General features: G+C 52.5%; 1 protein-coding gene across 1 annotated transcript in view; it reads right to left on the bottom strand.

Annotated features, from left to right (window-relative positions):
* The window catches only part of nkpd1 (NTPase, KAP family P-loop domain containing 1), a 58,253-nt gene that overhangs the window by 21,225 nt on the left and 13,687 nt on the right, over positions 1-23,341 (bottom strand). The window contains exon 2 of the mRNA XM_038785762.1: positions 872-944. Coding sequence (XP_038641690.1) covers positions 872-944 — 73 coding nt within the window. The remainder of the gene's footprint in view (positions 1-871; positions 945-23,341) is intronic.

The raw sequence follows: 23,341 nt of genomic DNA, 5'->3' as shown, positions 1-23,341 counted from the left end.
CCCACATTAGTTTCTCCTCTAACTCAAGACCTTCATTTGACCAACACCGATTGTAGAAACCCCTTTTGTTTCTGTGTGTGTCTCTGAATGAAACTGTTATTGAAGCAGAGTCCATGAGTACATTTAAATAGAAAAGTGGGTGTTTCTTGACAATGAACAATATTTCAGGGTGTGAAGGTGGATAGGAGAATGGATGTAACAGGGTAAGGGGACTGATAAGAATAATGGGATTAAACTGGGAGAATGTGCAAACTCCACACGGGCAGTGACCCAGGGCCGGGATTGAACCCGGGTCCTCAGCGCCGTGAGGCAGCAATGCTAACCACTGCACCACCGGGCCGCCCTAAATACAAAAGATGACAAGATAAATCATGGCACCGAGGACCCGGGTTCGATCTGGCCCCGGGTCACCGTCCATGGTGAGGTTGCACATTCTCCCTGTATCTGCGTGGGTCTCACCCCCACAACCCAAAAGATGTGCAGCGTAGGTGGGTTGGCCACACTAAATTACCCTTGAATTAGAATTTTTTTAAAAAGGTGACAAAAGAGTATCGGTCCAGCTTTATTCATCCATTTAGAATGACGTTAAGTTCCTGACATTTACAGCGTTCTAAATGACTCTATAATTTCTACCTTCATTGCTGATCTACTGTGGAGGTGAGCGATGAAGATAAATTACTTTGGGAATTATCGGTTCAGGTTTAAGTGAGGCATGATAGAAAATTAAATTACCCGCACCAATTTTAGTTCAAGGAAGTTAGATACAGAAAAGGGAGAATTTGCGCCAATCGCAACAGCAGTAAATCAACCCACCACTCAGAGCGATAAAACAAACTCTATCTTCTGTGTCAAATTTAAAGCATTTTCTTACCATTACATTCGCCTTTTGTCATTTTACTTGTGCTGGTTTCGGTGGGAATACTCAAAGGAGATAGCGCCTGTGATCAGAGATAAGGTCTGTAATATGAGAGCATTTACGTTGCCATAGGTCCTTATGCTGTCTGCAAATCTGCTGACACAGGCTATAGTGATGTGAAGGAAGGTGGTTCTGTGCAGGTTTCAAATAGCATAAACTTATCTGGGCGGTCTTTGCCTCAAGGAACTCCCACACCAGCTGCATTCTCACCTTAACAAGCTCCGATGCTCAGGATAACGTCAATGCTTTTGTAAAGTCAAGCATTTAATACCTTTCTTTTGAACAGTTTAACAGCTTTCTCAACTTGTCCTGCCACTTTCAAATATCTTTCTCCATCCGCCCTTCTGTGTCACTGTTACAACCCCCGCAGTGGTCACGGGGTGTGGACCATCCAGTTCCCCATGATGTATTTTAGGTTTCGCAACTAAATAGGATAACAAATATTAACTGAGGGACAAGTTAATAGAGGCCGCTCCGAGTTGGAGCACAGCCCAAAAATAACAAAGCGAAACGGACACTTAAAAGCATCAAACCAGGACTTCCGGTTGCAGCGATGCGGAGCTAAGCCGCACGTTCGGTGGCTCCTCTCATGGCAGCATGGTGGTTAGCATCAATGCTTCACAGCTCCAGGGTCCCAGGTTCGATTCCCGGCTGGGTCACTGTCTGTGTGGAGTCTGCACGTCCTCCCCGTGTGTGCGTGGGTTTCCTCCGGGTGCTCCGGTTTCCTCCCACAGTCCAAAGATGTGCGGGTTAGGTGGATTGGCCATGCTAAATTGCCCATAGTGTAAGGTTAATGGGGGGATTGTTGGGTTACGGGTATGCGGGTTATGTGGGTTTAAGTAGGGTGATCATTGCTCGGCACAACATCGAGGGCCGAAGGGCCTGTTCTGTGCTGTACTGTTCTATGTTCTATATGCTATTTTCGGACTTTTGGGCTCTTTTTGGGGCCCGTAACGGCGCTTGACGGACTTTTTTCAGTGTGGGAAGGCTTGAGTAACGCTTCCCTGCCGGTGGATAGACTGGACAAGGAGCGGGGCGGTTAAAATATCAGCGCTGGAGCAGAGAAAGGTGCGAGGGGGGAAGAACAAGATGGCGGTGGGCAGGGAACCGGCAGCGTGGGCGCAGGAGCAGCAGGAGCTGCTCCATCGCTGCTTTAGGGAGCTGAAAGCTGAGCTGCTGGAACCGCTAAAGGCCTCTTTCAACAAGCTCCTGGCGACACAGACGGCCCAGGGGGTGGAGATCCGCGAGGTGCGGCAAAAGGCCTCGGAGAACGAGGATGAAATCCTAGGCCTGGCAGTAAGGTGGGGGCGCACGAGGCGCTCCACAAGAAATGGCAGGCGAGGCTTGAGGTGATGGAGAACCGCTCGCGGCGGAAGAATCTGCGGATCCTGAGCCTACCGGAAGGGCTGGAAGGATCGGACCCGGGGGCCTATGTGGTCGCTACGCTGAATTTGCTAATGGGAGCGGGGTCCTTCCAGGGGCCCTTGGAGCTGGAGGGGGCCCACCGACTACTGGTGAGGAAGCCCAAGCCCAACGAGCCGTCAAGGGCGGTGCTGGTGCGGTTTCACCGGTTCGTCGATCGAGAATGTGTGCTTAGGTGGGCCAAGAAGGAACGGAGCAGCAGATGGGAGAATGCAGAGGTCCGAATTTACCAGGATTGGAGTGCGGAGGTGGCGAAGAAAAGGGCCGGTTATAACCGGTCGAAAGCAGTGCTGCACAGGAGAGAGGTGAAGTTTGACCTGTTACAGCCGGCGCACCTTTGGGTCACCTATAAAGACCGCCAGTATTACTTTGACTCCCCGGAGGAGGCCTGGGCCTTTGTCCAAGCCGAAAAGCTGGACTCGGACTGAGACTGGAGGGGGGGTCGGGGACAGTTGTATCGTGTTTTGGGGTTTTTTCTTCTTGTTCCTTTGTTCTTTTTTTTTGTGGGGAGGTTTGGGAGATGTTTTGTAGGCCCGTTGGACGGGCTCCGGGAAAGGGGGGAAAGTGTTGGGTTGGGAGGGGTGGAAGGTTTGGGAAGGTTGACGGGGTCTCGGGGGAGGGAAAGGTGGACCGGGCCGGGGCGGGGGAGTTTGGGCCTGGGAAGGGAGCTGCGCCAGTGGGGGTGGGGCCGTCCGAGCGGGTGGCGCGGGCTTTTCCCCGCGCTTTGGGCTGAGGGACGGGGTGTAAGTTGGATGCGCGGGCTTTTTCCCGCGCTTTGGGCTGAGGGACGGGGTGTAAGTTGGATGCGCGGGCTTTTTCCCGCGCTGGGGCCGGAATGGGAGGGGACTGTGCCTGTCGGTGGGTAGGGAGGGGAGGAGCAGTGTTACACCGGGGAGGGGGGGGTTGCTGGGATGGCGGGAGCAGCCGGGGTCAGCAGGAGTCAGCTGATTTACGGGAGTACAATGAGAGGGGCAACGCAGCTAGGGGGGGGGGGGGGGGGGGGAATGGGGGGGAGTACCGGGTTGCTGCTGGAAGGGGCGAAGGGGAACTGAGGTCTTTAGGGGGGGTCGGGACGAAGATCTGCTACTGTGGGGAACGGGCCGTGCGGGGACTGCGGGCACGTGGCTGACCTCGGAGGAGATATGGCTGATCGGCGGTAGGGGTGGGGGGGTGGGAGGGGGCGGCGAATCGCCCCCCGATTCGGCTGGTCACCTGGAATATAATGGGTCTGAACGGGCCGGCCAAGCAGGCCCGGGTGGTGGCGCATTTAAAGGGGCTGAGGGCGGATGTGGCCATGCTCCAGGAGACGCACCTTAGGGTGGTGGATCAGGTACGGTTGAGAAAGGGGTGGGTTGGGCTTGTGTTCCTTTTGGGGTTAGATGCGAAGAACCGGGGGGGGGGGGGGGGGGGGGGCGATTTTTTTGGGGAAGAAAGTGTCGTTTGTGGCTTCGTGTGTGGTGGCGGATAGTTGTGGCAGATATGTGATGGTAAGCGGTAAGCTCCAGGGGGAGCGGGTGGTGCTGGTCAATGTGTACGTCCCAAATTAAATGAAATGAAGATCGCTTATTGTCACGAGTAGGCTTCAATGAAGTTACTGTGAAAAGCCCCTAGTCGCCACATTCTGGCGCCTGTCCGGGGAGGCTGGTGCGGGAATCGAACCGTGCTGCTGGCCTGCTGGGTCTGCTTTCAAAGCCAGCGATTTAGCCCAGTGAGCTAAACCAGCCCCTTGGGACGATGCAGGCTTTATGCGGCGTATGCTGGGCCGGATTCTGGATCTCGAGACGGGGGGTTTAATAATGGGAGGGGATTTTAACACAGTGCTGGACACAGCACTGGATAGTTCGAGGTCCAGGGCAGGCAAGAGGCCGGCGAAGGCCAAAGTGCTGAGGGGGTTCATGGAGCAGATGGGAGGGGTGGACCCTGGAGATTCATGAGGCCGGGGGCAAGGGAATTTTTGTTCTTCTCCCTTGTCCACAAGGCTTACTCCCGGATTGACTTTTTTGGTCTGAGCAGGGCGTTGATTCCGAGGGTGGAAGATGCGGAATACTCGGCGATAACCATTTCAGACCACGGCCCGCATTGGGTGGATCTAGAGCTGGGGGAGGGGAGGGACCAACGCCCGATGTGGAGGTTAGAGGTGGGGCTGCTGTCGGACGAGGAGGTGAGCGGGCGGGTCCGGAGGTGTATCGAGGAGTACCTAGAAATTAATGATAATGGGGAGGTGCATGTGGGGGTCGTCTGGGAGGCGCTGAAGGCGGTGGTTAGGGGGGAGCTGATTTCCATCAGGGCGCATAGGGAGAGATGGGAGAAAAGGAAGAGGGAGAGGCTGGTTGAAGAAATGGTGAAGGTGGACAGGAGGCACGCGGAGGTCCCGGAGGAAGGGCTGTTGAGAAAGCGTCGTAGTCTCCAAGCGGAGTTTGATATATTAGCAACCAGGAAGGCGGAGGCGCAATGGGGGAGGGCACGGGGGCGGCATACGAATACGGGGAAAAGGTGAGTCCGATGCTGGCGCACCAGCTCCAGAAGCGGGAGGCGGCTAGGGGGAATTAGGGATGGAGGAGGGAGTCTGGTGCGGAGTGCGAGGAGCATTAACAGAGTGTTCAGGGCCTTTTATGAGGAACTATACCGGTCAGTGTCCCCAGTGGAGGAGGGAGAAATGGACCGCTTTCTGGGCAAGCTAAGGTTTCCGAGAGTGGGGGAGGAGCAGGTGGGGGGGGGGGGGGGGGGGGGGGGGTAGGGGCCACCAGTTGGGCTGGAGGAGCTGGTTAACGCGATGAAGAGCATGCAGTCTGGAAGGCACCGGGACCCAATGGGTTCCCGGTTGAATTCTATAAGAAGTTTTTAGACCTGCTGGGCCCGCTGCTAGTAAGGACCTTTAATGAGGCGAGGGAAGGGGGGGCTTTGCCCCCGACGATGTCTAGGGCGTTGATCTCATTGATTCGGAAGCGGGAGAAGGACCCCTGTCAGTGGGGGTCTTATAGACCGATTTCGCTCCTCAACGTGGACGCAAAACTGCTAGTAAAGGTCTTGGCCAGGAGGGTGAGGATGTGGTGCCGCATGTCATACACGAGGATCAAACGGGTTTTGTGAAGAGAAGGCAGTTGAACGTCAATGTACGGAGGCTTCACAATGTCATAATGATGCCGGCGGTGGATGGGGAGGCGGAGATAGTGGCGTCGATGGACGCGGAGAAGGCCTTCGATAGGGTGGAGTGGGGATATCTTTGGGAGGTTCTGAAAAGGTTCGGGTTTGGAGAGGGATTTATTAGGTGGGTGATGCTGCTGTATGATGCCCCGGTGGTGAGTGTGGTTACAAATGGGAGGAGGTCGGAGAATTTTCGACTGTACCGGGGGACGAGGCAGGGGTGTCCCCTGTCTCCCCTGCTGTTCTCGCTGGCGATCGAACCCCTGGCCATGGCGCTGAGGGAGTCGAGGAACTGGAGGGGGATAGTGCGGAGGGGGGGGGGGGGGGGGGGGGGGGGGGGAGACGAGCATCGGCTGTCGTTATACGCGGATGATTTATTGTTGTACGTGGCAGACCCTGTGGGGGGAATGCCGGAGGTGATGAGGACGCTTGAGGAGTTCGGGGGCTTCTCCGGGTATAAGCTCAACGTCGGGAAGAGTGAGCTGTTCGTGGTGCATCCTGGGGACCAGGAGAGAGGGATTTTGGAGCTCCCGCTGAAAAGGGCGGAGAGGAGTTTTGGGTGGGGGGGGGGGGGTCCAGATAGCCAGGAGCTGGGGGGCCCTGCATAGGCTCAACTTTACAAAGTTGGTGGAGCTGATGGAGGAGGAGTTTAGGAGGTGGGATGGGCTGCCACTCTCCTTAGCGGGCAGGGTCCAGTCTGTCAAAACGACGGTGCCCCCGAGGTTCTTTTTCCTCTTCCACTGCCTCTCTATCATGATTCCGAAGGCTTTCTTCAGGCGGGTCAATAGGAGCGTTATGGGGTTTGTGTGGGCGCAGAAGACCCGTGGGTGAGGAGGGTGTTCCTGGAGCGGAGTAGGGATGTGGGGGGGTTGGTGTTGCCCAACCTATGTGGGTACTACTGGGCCGCCAATGTGGCGATGATACATTCGTGGTTAATGGAGGGGGCGGCTTGGAAAAGGATGGAGGTGGCATCCTGTGTGGGTATGAGCTTGGAGGCGCTGATGACGGCGCCGTTGCCGCTGCCCCCCAACAAGGTATACTACGAGTCCGGTGGTGGCGGCTACCCTCAAGATTTGGGGGCAGTAGAGGCGGCATAGGGGGGAGGTGGAGGCTTCAATTTGGTCCCCGATACGGAGGAACCACCGGTTTGTACCAGGGAGGATGGAAGGAGGATTTGTGAGCTGGCACAGGGCAGGTATCAGGCGGATGGGGGACCTCTTTCTCGATGGGAAGTTTGCAACCTTGGAGGAGTTGGAGGGAAGGTTGGGCCTCCCCCCAGGGAACACCTTTAGATACATGCAGATTAGGGCATTTGTTAGGCGGCAGGTGGCGGAGGTTCCACTGTTGCCGCCAAGGGGGGTTCAGGACAGGATGCTCTCGGGGACGTGGGTCGGTGAGGGGAGGACCTCGGCAGTCTACCAAGTGATGCAGGAGGGGGAGGAGGCCTCGGTGGGGGAGCTGAAGGATAAGTGGGAGGAGGAGCTGGGAGATGAGATTGATGAGGGAACGTGGGCGGATGCCCTGGAGAGGGTGAATTCCTCCTCCTCCTGCGCGAGGCTTAGTTTGATTCAATTAAAGGTGCTGCATAGGGCGCATATGACTGGGACAAGGCTGAGCCGGTTCTTTGGGAGTGAGGACAGGTGTGTCAGGTGTTCGGGGAGCCCGGCAAACCACACCCACATGTTTTGCGTGTGCCCTGCGCTGGAGGGCTTTTGGAGGGGCGTCGCGGAGACGTTGTCCAGGGTGGTTGGCTCCTGGGTTGAGCCGGGCTGGGGGCTCGCAATATTTGGGGTAGCAGCGGAGCCGGGAGTGCAGGAGGCGAAAGAGGCCGGTATTCTGGCCTTTGCGTCCCTGGTAGCCCGGCGCAGGATTCTTTTGCAGTGGAAGGATGCGAGGTCCCCAAGTGTGGAATCCTGGATCAACGACATAGCCGGGTTTATCAAACTGGAGAGGGTCAAGTTTGCCCTAAGGGGGTCGGTGCAAGGGTTCTTCCGGTGGTGGCAGCCGTTCCTAGACTTCCTGGCGGAGCGTCAGGGGGTGGTCAACTTCAGCAGCAACCGGCGGGGGGGGGGGGGGGAATGGGCGGGGTGTTCTTTACTGGGTATGTGCATACGTTTCCATTTATTTAATTATTTTTGTTAATTTATTGCTTCTGTATTTGGGGGGGGTGGGTTACTGTTTTTTCTCTTTTCTTCCGTTTCGCTGGTTAAAATTTGTTGAAAATTTGAATGAAAATTATTTTTTTTTAAAAAAGCATCAAACCAAAATGTGCAAAGGAGGGGCGGTAAAGGAATCCCTTCTTTCCCGGAAAATAAAAGAAAAACGCAAAGTGGGGGTGAGGGGAAGGTGGAGGGAGGGAATTAAGGTGGCGGGGGGGGGGGGGGGGGGGGGGGGGCAACGGGGAAGAGGGGGGGGAACTATAGACCGATCCTGAGGGCAGTGAAATGTACATAGGGTCAGTTCAATGAAGGACAAAATAAATCTCTGTAAAATAAAGTAAATTAGCGTGGGCAAGATAAATGTAATGTATATATGCAACTGTTTCTGAATATGAGAAGTGGCAATAAAAAGATTGAAAAAAAATAAATGAACGAATCCAACCCCTGTGGGGCCCACCGAGCATGGAAGACCTCGAGTGTCTCCGTGGACACCGCACGCTCCCTCTCCAGGGATACCCGACCACGCCGGTTCTCTATGACCTCTACAGAGTACGTGCCTCTCCAGTAATGAGGCAGGCCTTCCTCTTTAACAAAGGGAGCCCACAGTGTATAAAAACCCCGGTCTGCGTGTAGGTCAGGGCAGGAGACTCTTTGGGGAGTGGAGTAGTTAATGTGTCAATAAGCCTTTATTGGGGCAGCACGGTGGCGCAGTGGGTTAGCCCCGTTGCCGCACGGCGCTAAGGTCCCAGGTTCTTTCCCAGCTCAGGGTCACTGTCCGTGTGGAGTTTGCACATTCTCCCCCTGTCTGCGTGGTTTTTACGTCTTCACTGGGCAGCACGGTAGCATGGTGGTTAGCATAAATGCTTCACAGCTCCAGGGTCCCAGGTTCGGTTCCCGGCTGGGTCACTGTCTGTGTGGAGTCTGCACGTCCTCCCCGTGTGTGTGTGGGTTTCCTCCGGGTGCTCCGGTTTCCTCCCACAGTCCAAAGATGTGCGGGTTAGGTGGATTGGCCATGCTAAATTGCCCGTAGTGTCCTAAAAAGTAAGGTTAAGGGGGGGGTTGTTGGGTTACGGGTATAGGGTGGATACGTGGGTTTGAGTAGGGTGATCATTGCTCGGCACAACATCGAGGGCCGGAGGGCCTGTTCTGTGCTGTACTGTTCTATTCCATTCTAACCCAAAGATGTGTAGGGAAGGTGGATTGGCCACGCTAAATTGCCCCTTAATTGGAAAAAATGAATTGGGTACTCTAAATTTATTTTTTAAAAAGCCTTTATTTTTAAATCCTACCCTTTGTTCCATGTGATCACTTTGTGCGGATTCTACACTCACCAGTGTCAGGTGTGGGCTGAGATTCCCTCTGTATTGATGGGGATGCAGGCGGAACACGTTTCTGCAGTGAGGGAATTGTCTGGGGTTGGGATCATCCTGTGCATCGTAGGGCCAGATTACCTCAGCCTCTGTGCATCCTCGATCTATGTTTGGCTGGGCATTTTATAGATTTCCAGCTATTTATCCAGCCAGGTATTAAAGCCTGTTGTGAGGAAGACCCAGATCCAGAAAAGCAACCTACACAATGGACAAGAAAGGTGGGATTCTACATGGAAAGAGATACAGAGGGAATTTTACTTGCGAAAATGGGGAGAGTTTCATTGTGGATATTGATCGTTTGGAGACTTGGGCGGAGAAATGACAGATGAAGTTTAATTCGGACAAATGTGAGGTGATGCATTTTGGAAGGACTAATGCAGGTGGGACATATACAGTAAATGGCAGAACCTTGAAGGATATTGACAGTCAGAGAGATCTGGGTGTACAGGTCCACAGGTCACTGAAAGTGGCAACACAGGTGGAGAAGGTAGTCAAGAAGGCAGACGGCATGCTTGCCTTCATCGGCCGGGGCATTGAGTATAAAAATTGGCAAGTCATGTTGCAGCTGTATAGATCCTTCGTTAGGCCACACTAGCGTTCAATTCTGGTCGCCGCACTACCAGAAGGATGTGGAGGCTTTGGAGAGGGTACAGAAGAGGTTTACCAGGATGTTGCCTTGTATGGAGGGCATTAGCTATGAGGAGAGGTTGGATAAACTCGGTTTGTTTTCACTGGAACGGCGGAGGTTGGGGGGGAGTTGATAGAAGACAACAAAATTATGAGGGGCATGGACAGAGTGGATAGTCAGAAGCTTTACTATGGGACATATGTTTAAGATGCGAGGAGCAAAGTTTGGAGGAGATGTACGAGGGAAGTGTTTTACATAGAGGGTGGTGCGTGTCTTTAACTCGCTGGAGGAGGAGGTGGTGGAAGCAGGTGTCGTTTCAGGGGAGTCTTGACAAATACAAGAATATGTTGGGAATAGAGGAATACGGACCCAGAAAGTGCAGACTGTGTTCAGACAGGCATCATAATCGGTGCAGGCCTGGAGGATCAAAGGGCCTAGTCCTGTGCTATTCTGTTCTTTGTTCTTTGTGTGGGGAATACATAGGGGGCTACTCAATTAGAAATTGCACAGGGGTGAATTATAAACGGAGTGTTATGTCTTTGAAGAGGTTCTGCTCTTAGACATAGAATTTACAGTGCAGAAGGAGGCCATTCGGCCCATTGAGTCTGCACCGGCTCTTGGAAAGAGCACCCTACCCAAGCCCAGTAACCACACCCAACACTAAAGGCAATTTTGGACATTAAGGGCAATTTATCATGGGCAATCCACCTAACCTGCAGATCTTTGGACTGTGGGAGGAAACCGGAGCACCCGGAGGAAACCCACGCACACACGGGGAGAATGTTCAGACTCCGCACAGACAGTGACCCAAGCGGGAATCGAACCTGGGACCCTGGAGCCATGAAGCAATTGTGCTAACCGCAATGCTACCGTGCTGCCCAATGCTACCGCTGCCCTTTGTCTTATTAGCAGAAGACAAAGGTGAAAGGTTGTCCTACCATGGGGTTCATAACCAAATAGTCAGTCTTCTTTTACAGAGGTGTTGCTTTATCGCAGCCTATGATGGAAGTGGGAAAATCTCCCAAGTGCCTCTGTTGATCGCACTATGTAACACACTGTCCAGAAAGTCATTGGTTACAATACAAAACATCCCTCCTCTTTTACTCCTTAGTGACTACAAATATTAACTTGAACTTTTACCCATGGTGTAGACTGATCATTTCACCAAGTATTATTATACAATTACATTTACATCGGTACAACCGTGAACAGGTGGACATCAGTTCTGCTTTGGCAGAATCCATCACTCAGGAGTCTTTCTCGTTGGTCTGTTCCACACTTGGCTCAGCCACATTGTTGTATCCCTCAGGAGGGATTTCCAAACCTTGAGTGTCCGATGTTGACCTTTCAGACACCAACTCTGCAAATTCTCTTTCTGAAGCGAGGATTTGATCGGTGCACCTCCTCCAAACTTTGATGTCTGTTCACAGCGAGTAACTTAGTTTTGTTGTCTCTCCACGGTGGTCACGGTGTCAGGCTGGACGAGCAAATCAAACTTGGTTCTCAACTTCTCAAGGTGGGCAGTGCTCCTGTAGGATGTGAGGAAATTGTTTCCGAATGGTCCTTTTCCTTTTGTACGTTGGTAGCATTCTTCAATGACTGCACCAACCTCTCTGCCAATCCATTTGTGGAAGGATGATCAGGCGCAGTTTTTACATGTTACATTCCATTGTTTTGAAGATTCCATCAATTCCTAAGTTCTGTTATCGCTAACTAATTGTTCCGGTTGGCCAAACCGTGTAAATACTTCACCCAGTCGTTCGATTTTCTTTTCAGTAATTCACCATCATTATTTCGGACCATTTCGAGCATACATTCACTGGGACGAGAAACATGTTTCCTTCAATTAGTCCCTCAAAATCGATCTGTAATCTTTGCCAAGGTTGTTTTGGCCAATCCCAAGGGTGAAGTGGTTGATGAGGTGGAATATTTCATATCCTAGCACATGACTGACATTGACCTACTCTTTCTTCAATCTGTGTTTCTAGCCAAGCCCCGCAGAAATAACTCCTTGCGAGCTCTTTCATTCAGGAGGACCCCGAGGGATCACTTATTGATCTCTCTGTGGAGTACAAGTTCCCATGGTAACGGGCGGAGGCCCATCCAGCTAGAACTCATTATCGAGCATTTTAACTATCGTCCCAAACCTGGACTGGGAGTTCCTGCTGGTCCCGGGCTGGAACTGGGCAGCACAGTGGTTGACAGTGTTGCTTCACAGCTCCAGGGTTCCAGGTTCGATTCCCGGCTTGGGTCACTGCCTGTGTGGAGTCTGCACGTTCTCCCCGTATCTGCGTGGGTTTCCTCCGGATGCTCCGGTTTCCTCCCACAAGTCCCAAAAGACCTGCTGCTCGGTAATTTGGACATTCTGAATTCTCCCTCTGTGTACCCGAACAGGTGCCGGAATGTGGCGACTAGGGGCTCTTCACAGTAACTTCATTGCAGTGTTAACATAAGCCAACTTGAGACAATAAATATGATGATGATGATAATTATTATTATAGTGTTGAATACCGCGTGTGTGGCTTTATGTTTGAGTTTAAATAAATTGGGTTTAATTTAATCTTCGTGTCTCCTGGATTACTACGCTGGCGATGAGAAGCAAGAAGTGGATTCTGGACAGCTCTGCTTAAATAAAACTGAAGAATTTAGAGGGTGACGAGCCACAGAAGGTAATCCTTTTGACTGTCTGTGGAGCCCAGACGTTCAGAATCATTAAGATCCTGACTTACCCGGTGGCTGACAAACTTTTACTGAGCTAGTGGATTTCATAGCGAAACCACTCCGACCTGAGAACATCAGTTATTCTCCAGAGCTACAGGTTTAATAAAGCCAGCAGACTCCCTGTAGAACTTGCAACCTATCCATTGACTCCATCTACACCTCCCGCTGCCTGGGGAAAGCAGGCAGCATAATCAAAGACCCCCTCCCACCCGGCTTACTCACTCTTCCAACTTCTTCCATCGGGCAGGAGATACAGAAGTCTGAGAACACGCACGGACAGACTCAAAAACAGCTTCTTCCCCGCTGTCACCAGACTCCTAAATGACCCTCTTATGGACTGACCTCATTAACAGTACACCCCTGTATGCTTCATCCGATGCCGATGCTTATGTAGTTACATTGTATCCCTTGTGTTGCCCTATTATGCATTTTCTTTTATTCCCTTTTCTTCCCGTGTACTTAATCTGTTGAGCTGCTCGCAGAAAAATACTTTTCGCTGTACCTCGGTACAAGTGACAATCGAGTTCCTGACCAGGCTCAGGTGACTGGCTGGGCACTATGAGTATGGGCCACTCCTGCTGGAGATTGTATGAGACTGGCTGGTATGCAGGACAAACAATGCTACAACACAGAGAGAAGTGCTTGCAGAACACAGCCTTGAGGCTGTACTTCTAGCCTTTAGCATGGCTAATCCACCTAACCTGCATATCTTTCAGCTATGGGAGGAAACCCATGCAGGCTTGGAGGGCCTGTTCCTGTGCTGATTTGTTCTTTGCTCTTTGTTATTTGAAACTAACGCAGACATGGGGAGAACGTGCAAACTCCACACAGGCAGTCACCTGAGGTTGGTATCGAACCCGGCTCCCTGACGCTGTGAGGCAGCAGTGTTAACCACTGTGCAACTGGACGACTCTTTTATAAGGGCGTCTTGTTCTTCTTAATAATAATAATCTTTATTGTGACAAGTAGGCTTACATTAACACTGCAATTAAGTTAATGTGAAAACCCCCGAGTCGCCACAGTCCGGCGCCTGTTTGGGTACACGGAGGGAGAATTCAGAATAACCAATTCACCTGCCAGCGCATCTTTTGGGACTTGTGGGAGGAAACCGGAGCACCCGGAGGAAACCCACACAGGCACGGGGAGAACATGCGGATTACGCTCAGACAGTGACCCAAGCCGAGAATCGAACCTGGGACCCTGGCGCTGTGAAGGCAAATGATGAAAGGTTGCCACACCGTGGGTTTCTTAAACAAATAGTCAGACTTTATTACAGAGGTGTTGCTTGTTCACAGCCTCAGGTGGAAGTGAGAAAATCTCCAAAGTGCCTCCGATGATCTCACCACGTAATTATGTGACACACTATTGAGAAAGGCATTGGTTACAATACATAAAGGGACTGTTCATTGAGAGGGGTATTAGATTGGTGGAGGGGTTGGTGAACCACTGTGTACACCTGTATTAGGGGATGTAAGTTAGGACCTGTACTACAGGTTCGCTGGCAGCCCCTGCCAGCTGGCTCCGCCCACAAGGAGCCGTATCAATATGCGTGTCCTCCATTGATCTGCCATTTCGCCAGCTGCAGTAGGAGGCCACGTATCTTACTGCAATAAAGCCACAGTTGTACCCAATCTGAGTCTTTGTGCAATTGATCGTGCATCAAGGGGGTGTTTAATGAGTCCACAAGACATGGAAAAGCAGCGAACGGGTACAGAATTAGATGGGATGCAAAATTTGGATTTCCTGGTGGAAGTTCAGATGAAGTCAATGAGTGTCAAGTCTCACGCTGTCCTCTGCCTGGTTTGTACCTGTAATACTCATGCGCATAAACATTTTTTCTTTTTTTAAAAATAATTTTTATTGGAATTTTTTGAAAAATATATATCAACAAAACAATAATAACAATAATAATAATAAACACCCCCCGGCACCTGAAACAACGCATATAACAAACACCCCCCACCCCCTCCCCCCCAACCCCAATAAACAACAAAATAAATTAACAATAAGCAAATTAATTTAAACACTATCCCCCTAAAAAACCCCCTTCCCCCCCCCCCCCCCCCCCCCCCCCCTGGGTTGCTGCTGCTGCTGACCTAGTACCTTATCGTTGAGCCAGAAAGTCGAGGAAAAGCTGCCACCTCCTAAAGAACCCTTGAACCGACCCCCTCAGGGCGAACTTGACCTTCTCCAACTTAATGAATCCCGCAATGTCATTAATCCAGGTCTCCACACGCTTCAAGATCAGGGAGATTAGTGCCCGAGACATCGTCTGGGGCAGAACACCCCCCTCCCATGCCTCGTTGAAGGTCCTAACCAACAGGGGGCCCAGCTGGTCCGCATATTTCTTATAAAATTCAACCGGGAACCCATCTGGTCCCGGCGCCTTCCCCGACTGCATGTGGCCAATCCCACTGACCAGCTCCTCCATCTGAATCGGCGCCCCCAGTCCCTCCACCTGCTCCTCCTGCACCCTTGGAAATCGGAGCCTGTCCAAAAAACTCTCCATTCCCCCTCCCACCGCCGGCGGCTCCGACCGGTACAGTTCCTTATAGAAGTCCCTAAAGACCTCATTGACCTCTGCCCCCTGCCGCACCACATTCCCATCTCTATCCTTCACTCCACCAATCTCTCTAGCCGCATCCCGCTTACGAAGCTGGTGCGCCAGCATCCTGCTCGCCTTCTCTCCACACTCATAGACCACTCCCTGCGCCTTCCTCCACTGTGTCTCCGCCTTTCTGGCGGTCAATAAATCAAACTTGGCCTGCAAGCTACGCAGCTCCCACAGCAATCCCTCCTCCGGGGCCTCCGCGTACCTCCTATCCACACTCAACAGCTCCTCCACCAGTCTCTCCCTCTCCCTCCTCTCCCCCCTCTCCCTATGGGCTCGGATGGAGATCAGCTGCCCCCTAATCACTGCCTTCAGAGCCTCCCACACCATCCCCACCTGGGCCTCCCCAGTATCATTGACCTCGAGGTACCTCTCGATACATCCCCGAACCCTCCTACACACCTCCTCATCAGCAAACAACCCCACGTCCAGACGCCAAAGCGGGTGCCGGTCCCGCACCTCCCCCATCTCCAGATCCACCCAATGCAGAGCATGGTCCGAAATCGCAATAGCCGAATACTCGGCCTCCTCCACCCTCGGGACCAGTCCCCTGCTCAAAACAAAGAAATCAATGCGGGAATAAACCCTGTGCACATGGGAGAAAAAAGAGTACTCCCGAGCCCTCGGCCTCCCGAACCTCCAGGGATCCACTCCTCCCATCTGGTCCATAAACCCCCTCAACACCTTGGCCGCCGCTGGCCTCCTGCCTGTCCTTGAACTAGAACGATCCAGTAAGGGATCCAGCACCGTATTGAAGTCCCCCCCCCGCCATGATCAAGCCCCCCACCTCCAGGCCAGGAATGCGGCCGAACATACGCCTCATGAAACCAGCATCATCCCAATTTGGGGCGTACACATTAACCAACACCACCCTCTCCCCCTGCAGCTTACCGCTCACCATCACATATCTGCCGCCACTATCAGCCACAACCTCAGATGCCTCAAACGCCACCCTCTTCCCCACCAGGATCGCCACCCCCCCCCGGTTTCTTCGAGTCGAGCCCTGAGTGGAAAACTTGCCCCACCCACCCCTTCCTCAGACGGACCTGGTCCGCCACCTTCAGATGAGTCTCCTGGAGCATGGCCACGTCCGCCTTCAGCCCCTTCAGATGCGAAAATACCCGGGCCCGCTTAACCAGCCCATTCAAACCCCTCACGTTCCACGTAATCAGCCGGATCAGGGGGCACCCCACCCCCCTCCCCCGTCGACTAGCCATAACCCATCGACTGCTCGCCCCTGGCCATCACCCATTCGGCCCGTTTCCCACGGCGATAGAACCTCATCCAGACCCCCCCCCCCGGCTAGGACCCCTCCTAGCTGCGACTCTCCCTCCACTGTACTCCCGTGAGCCAGCTGACTTCTGCTGACCCCGGCAGCTCCCGCTCTAACTCCAACCCCTCCCGATATGAGGTCCCCCCTCCTCCCCTGCATCAGCTCCTGGGCACCGCTTCAGCGCAGGAAACCCGGTCTAATAACCACGCCCCTCGCCACCAGCTCCACCCCCTCGTCCCGCAGCGCGGGAAACCAGAGAAAAGTCCGCGCTTTCACACTGCCCCACTCCACCCCCCCCAACGCAGCTCCCAAACCGCAGTCCCAACCCAACCACCAACTCCGTACAAACAAAGACACAGATCAACCACACACCCCAGTACCCCCCTTAGAACACAAAACCATAACCCACATCGTCTGAAAGCGAGAGAAAAAACAAAAACAAACAGAATAACCCGCTACAGCATAAACAATGATACATGAATAGAAAAACTCCCACAGCCCCCAATCTCTAGTTCGAGTCCAGCTTTCCAGCCTGCACAAAGGCCCACGCTTCCTCCGGGGACTCAAAGTAGTGATGCCGGTCCTTGTAGGTGACCCACAGGTGCGCAGGCGGCAACATGCCGAACTTCACCTGCTTTCCATGGAGCACCGCCTTCGTCCGGTTAAACCCGGCTCTCCGCTTGGCCACCTCCGCACTCCAGTCCTGGTAGATACGCACTACCGAATTCTCCCACTTACTATTCCTCACCTTCTTGGCCCATCGGAGAACACACTCCCGGTCACTGAACCGATGGAACCGCACCAGCACCGCCCGCGGGGGTTCATTCGCCTTAGGCCGCCTGGCCAGTACTCTGTGGGCCCCCTCCAGCTCCAGGGGCAGATGGAAGGATCCTGCCCCCACCAGCGAGTTCAACATCACGGCCACATAGGCCGGCAGGTCCGACCCCTCCAGCCCCTCCTCGAGGCCCAGGATCCGCAGGTTCTTCCTCCGTGACCGAAGCTCCATCTCCTCGAACCGATCTTGCCACTTTTTATGAAGCGCCTCGTGTATCTCCACCTTCCCCATGAGGGCCGAAACCTCCTCCTCGCGCTCAGAGGCCTGCTGCTGCAACTCGAGTATCGCTGCACCCTGGGTTGTCTGGGTCTCCAGCAGCTTACTCGTTGTCACCTTCAGGGATTCCAACAACTCCCCTTTCAGCTCCATGAAATAGCGCAGAAGGGCCGCCTGCTGCTCCTCCGCCCACTGCCTCCACTCCTCAGGGGCTCCACCGGCCGCCATTTTGTCCACCTTCCCCCGCTTTTCCAGGGGAGCTGCTGCCATTTTTCTCCTCACCCCACTCTGGGTCCACACCATAAATCCCGGGGGTTTTGCTCCAGACTCCTTTATCCACCGGGAATCGTCAAATCAGCGCCGTTTGGGGGCCTTAAAAGAGCCCACAAGTCCTCTTAAAGCGGGAGCTGCCGAACGTGCGGCTTAGCTCCGCATAGCCGCAACCGGAAGTCGCATGAACGTTTTTTCATAAAGATAAAGAAGAATCTTATGGCACCCGGTTCACGTTTGTTTCAGATAGCAGAAAGCACTTAGCTTTGTGTCGACGTGTCGAAGGTCTGAAATCTGGGGCACAAGGCAGGGAATGACAGCTCACAAGAAAGGCTGGGGGTCAGTAGCACGGACAAGTGGAAGAGGGTATCCAGGGGAGGACAGCGATGGTGGGCTCAGGGCTTGAATGAGTGAGGTGCAAAGGACGTGAGGTTTTGGGTGTGATAGGGATAAAATAATGGGCTAACGTGCGCTGTCAGTACTGTCAAAGTGCCCATCCATCTCAGGGTGTTGGTTGGTTGAGGCCGTACAGGGTTTTGAGTTCACCTACAACCTTTTTGCTTGTTTAGCACAGTGGGCTGAGGCTGGTTTAGCACAGTGAGCTAAACAGCTGGCTTGTAATGCAGAATATGGGGCGTGATTCTCCGAAACCGGGAGAAATCGTGAGGCTGGTGTCAAAAACGGGCGGGTTTGACGCCAGCCTCCGCCCCCCCGACCGGGAACCGATTCTGGTCCCCGGTCGGGGCTAGCATGCCGCGGCCGTGAACTCCGGCATCGCGGGCTTAACGAATTTCGTTAAGCCCGCTTGCCAGAGTTTGCGACGGCTGACGCGTCACATGACGTCAGCCGCGCATGCGCGGATTGGAAGCCTCCAACCCGCGCATGCGCGGGTGACGTCATCGCGCATTTGCGCGAAACCCGCGCATGCCCCTCAACCGCCCCGCGAATGGATACAGCGGGGCGGCGGAAGGATAAAGAGTGCGCGGGGTAAGTACCCGCTGCCCGCGATCGGTGGGCACCGATCGCGGGCCCATGGCACCCTTGGCACGGCCGTGGTACTGCCGTGCCAATCGGTGCCATGGTTTCCCAGATCGCGACTTTACGGCCGTTTTTACGAACGGTCAGACCAGGTGTGTTTGACGTTCCTAAAAACGGTCGTAAAGGGCTTGGACTTCTGCCCATCGGCCAGCTGAGAATCGCTGCTCGCCGTAAAATAACGGCAGGCAGCGATTCGTGTCGGGAGGTGGGCGTGGGGGGGGGGGGGGGAATAGCGGGAGGGCGTCAGACCAGCGTGGCCGTAAAAATTTACGACCCCCGCTATTCTCCGCACCGTCGTGAGTGCGGAGAATCGCCCCCAAGGTCAGCAGCGCGGGTTCAATTCCCATACCAGCCTCCCCGAACAGGCGGCAGAATGTGGCGACTAGGGGCTTTTCACAGTAACTTAATTGAAGCCTACTCGTGACAATAAGCGATTATTATTATTATTTTTATTATCACCTGCTGTGTTTTCTCTCAGACAATCCCCTTCCACATTGCAGAGAAGGGAGGGCCAGCTGAACCGACAAGTTCCACCATGTCCCGCAGAGTGGAGAGTTCAACACTGAATGCTGACACGAACATTCACGAAGGAAGGAACAAAATAAAAGTATTGTTTCTTTCACAATAATGGAAATATCCCTCTTCTTTCTGAAATCAATGTGCGCCAGAACAAAGCCCCTCCCTGTTTCACCAGCACTCCTACCTGCTGTATTATCAGCTAGCGCATGCATGGTAGATGTAGTACAATGTGGATTAATGTGAGGTTATCCGCTTCGGTAGCAAAAATAGGAAGACAGATTATTATTTGAATGGGTGTAAACTGAGAGAGGCGGATAGGCAGCGAGACCTTGGTGTCCTTGTGCATCAGTCGCTGAAAGTAAGTGCGCAGGTACAGCAGGCAGTAAAGGAAGCAAATGGTATTTTGGTCTTCATAGCGAGAGGATTTGAGTATCGGAATAGAGATGTTTTATTGCAATTGTACAGGGCATGGGTGAGGCCACTCCTTAAGTATTGTGTGCAGTTTTGGTGTCCATATCTGAGGAAGGATGTTCTTGCTATGGAGGGAGGACAGCGAAGGTTTACCAGGCTGATTCCTGGGAGGGCCGGACTTTATTAGGATTATATTCATTGGAGTTTAGAAGAGTGAGGGGGGTTCTCAAAGAAACGTATAAAATTCTAACAGGATTAGACAGGGTAGATACAAAAAGAATGTTCCCGATGGTGGGGGAGTCCAGAACAGGGGTCATAGTTTGAGGATAAGGGGTAAATCTTTTGGAACTGAGGTGAGGAGAAATTTCTTCACCCAGAGAGTGGTGAGTCGAGGCCTAAAATGTTGTGTAATTTCAAGAAGGAATTTGATATAGCTCTTGGGGCCAAAGGGAACAAGGGATGTGGGGCAGGGTCTGCTTATTGAACCTGATGATCAGCCATAGACATAGTCATAGAACATACAGTGCAGAAGCAGGCCATTCGGCCCATCGAGTCTGCACCGACCCACTTAAGCCCTCACTTCCAACCTAGCCCCAGAACCCAATTACCCCTCCTAACATTTTTGGTCATTGAGGGCAATTTATCATGGCCAATCGACCTAACGTGCATGTCTTTAGACTGTGGGAGGAAACCGGAGCACCTAGAGGAAACCCACGCAGACACGGGGAGGACGTGCAGACTCTACACTGACAGTGACCCAGCAGGGAATCGAACCTGGGACGCTGGCGCTGTGAAGCCACAGTGCTATCCGCTTGTGCTACCGTGCTGCCCATGATCATAATGAATGGCGGAGCAGCCTCGAAGTGCCGAATGGCCGAATGTCCTCCTCCTGCTTCTATGTACGACAGCAGGTTACGCCCCACCCCCCACTCCCCCACCCCCCCTCTCCCCCCCCCTCCCCCCCCACTCCCCCCCCTCCCCCCCACTCCCCCCCTTCCCCCACTCCCCTCTCCCCCACCCCCGCCTTGGGACAATACGTGTTTCCTTGTGCAGACTGCCCACACCATGAAGTTGAATTATAATTGTGTTGAAAAACAGAAAAAGCGGAAGTGTTTGATACTTCCCAGTTCGGCCGTGGGAAATGGCATGCCACTGATAAAATTCCACTCAGGGGGAGGGAACTAGTGGTAATATTTCAAATGGAGTTCCTTCTCTCGATTTAAAATGGTAAATTTATATCAGTTGTTGTGTTATGTAATTTGGAATAACACAAGCTGCCACCTGATGCAGTTTTGAGTAAAAGATGCTCCAGACTTTGAAGTGAGTTCAATGTGTTTTATTGAACTATTAGCACAATTCTCAATGCGTGCGACTCTCTGCTAATCTAAATGTAGTAACCCAGTCTAACTGAACCAGCCTTTGCTCTGAGCCACGTGCTGGGGTGTGATGCTGAGGATACACACTGTCTGACTCTGTAGATGTTGGTCTGTGGAAAGAGGCGGGGTGTGAGCACCTCATCCTTTTGATAGTGAGATACCACCCCTGAGTGTCCTGACTGCTCATTGGTCGTGTCCTATTCTATGTGTTCATTAGCTGCATGCTTGCATATCATGACATCAGTGACTAATAGTGAAAATGTGGATTTACACAGAAGCTCCAGGCTGACAGAGGGAGAGAGAGAGAGAGAAATAGCAAATTACATTTTCAGCTTTGACGTGGAAACCGACAATTGGGCCATTTCCAGGCATGGTGATCCTCCTTCCTGCCCACAATATTTTCACCTTGCCCTGCTTCGCATGGAAGTGCCGGAAATGGGAATGGAGGAAGGAATTGAGTCTTTCTCGCCAGTTTGAAAGCCCACACCACCATGGGCAGCACGGTAGCACAGTGGTTAGCACTGCTGCTTCACAGCGCCGGGGTTGCCGGGTTCGATTCCCAGCTTGGGTCACTTGTCTGTGTGTAGCCTGCACGTTCTCCCTGTGTCTCCGTGGTATTCCTCCGGATGCTCCGGTTTCCTCCCACAGTCCCGAAAGACGTGCTGTAGGGTGGAAATTGGACATTCTGAATTCTCCCGAAGAGGCGCCGGAATGTGGGGACCAGGGGCTTTTCACAGTAACTTCATTGCAGTGTTAATGTCAGCCTACTTGTGACACTAATAAAGATTATTATTAATATTAAAACATATGACGAGATAGCATCAACTGCTTCACTGGGCAAGGAATTCCATAGATTCACAACCCGTTGGGTGAAGAAGTTCCTCCTCAACTCAATCCTAAATCTGCTCCCCGTATTTTGAGGCTATGCCCCCTAGTTCTCGTTTCATTCACCAGTGGAAACAACCTCCCCACATCTATCTTATCTATTCCCTTCATAATTTTATATGTTTCTATCAGATCTCCCCTTATTCTTCCAAATCCCAATGAGTACAGTCCCAGTAGGGGCTTTTCACAGGAACTTCATTTGTAGCCGACTAGTGACAATAAGCGATTTTCATTTCATTTCTACTCAGCCTCTCCTCATAAAAGCCTCTCAATTTTGGAATCAACCCAGTTGAATCAACAGGTTGGTTCACTGAAACCTGTCGGTGATAAATGGTTTGTGTCTGTTACAATGATGACCGCAGAGGGAGCGTATCAAGCCAACAAGAAACTTCAGACGCGTCGTGCAGCTTTCACAGGCCTGCGTGGCCTCGCCTGGCAATCTCAAAATGAACTCCTCGAAAAGTAAGATTGAGGCTATGTGATGGCACGATACTCATATCAAGAGGAGAAACCAGCCTGCCAACCCAAGTATGGGAAGAAGCAAGATCTGGAGTTGCAGATCATCGATGAGATACCACAGCCACTCGCCTCAGTTGAAGCAGGTCTCAAGCTTGGATTGGTAACCTCAACAAAGGACAGCGAAAGATCCGAGAGAGAAGATGGAATTTCTGACAGAGGGAAACAAAAGACTCCAGACTGAGGGAGACGATATTTAAGTCAACCACAAGATGGCTGCCGACAACGTGAATAAAATCAACTGCAGGAGCCAAAGTTAAATGAAGTTGGTGTAGTTTCATCCGGACAAATGTGAGGTAATGCATTTTGGAAAGTGGGAATACACGTGGGAAATGTACAGGACCCTTCAGAGTATCGACAGGCTGAGGGATCTGGGTGCGCAGGTCCACAGGTCACTGAAAGTGGCAACGCAGGTGGAGAAGGTCGTCAAGCAGGCATACGGCATTCTTGCCTTCATTGGCCGGGGCATTGAGTATAAGAATTGGCAAGTCATGTTGCAGCTGTACAGAACCTTAGTTAGGCCGCACTTGGAGTATAGTGTTCATTCTGGTCGCCACACTACCAGAATGATGTGGAGGCTTTGGAGAGGGTACAGAAGAGGTTTACCAGGATGTTGCCTGGTATGGAGGGTGTTAGCTATGAGGCGAGGTTGAATAAACTCGGTTTGTTCTCATTGGAACGACAGAAGTTGAGGAGCGACCCGACAGAAGACAAAATTATGAGGGGCAAGGACAGAGTGGATAGGCAGATGCTTTTTCCCAGAATGGAAGAGTCAACTACTAGGGGACAAAGGTTTAAGGTGCGAGGGGCAAAGTTTAGAGGAGTTGTGCGAGGGAAGTGTTTTACACAGAGGGTAGTGGGTGCCTGGAACTCGCTGCTGGAGGAGGTGGTGAAAGCAGGGACGATAGTGACGTTTTTTTTTTTTTTTATAAATTTAGATTAGCCAATTATTTTTTTCCAATTAAGGGGCAATTTAGCGTGGCCAATCCACCTACTTTGCACATTTTTGGGTTGTGGGGGCGAAACCCACG

This window comes from Scyliorhinus canicula, chromosome 27, assembly GCF_902713615.1.
Source record: "Scyliorhinus canicula chromosome 27, sScyCan1.1, whole genome shotgun sequence".
Lineage (NCBI taxonomy): Eukaryota > Metazoa > Chordata > Chondrichthyes > Carcharhiniformes > Scyliorhinidae > Scyliorhinus > Scyliorhinus canicula.
Note: the sequence above shows the minus strand (reverse complement) of the source record. Positions and strands in the feature narration are given on the sequence as shown.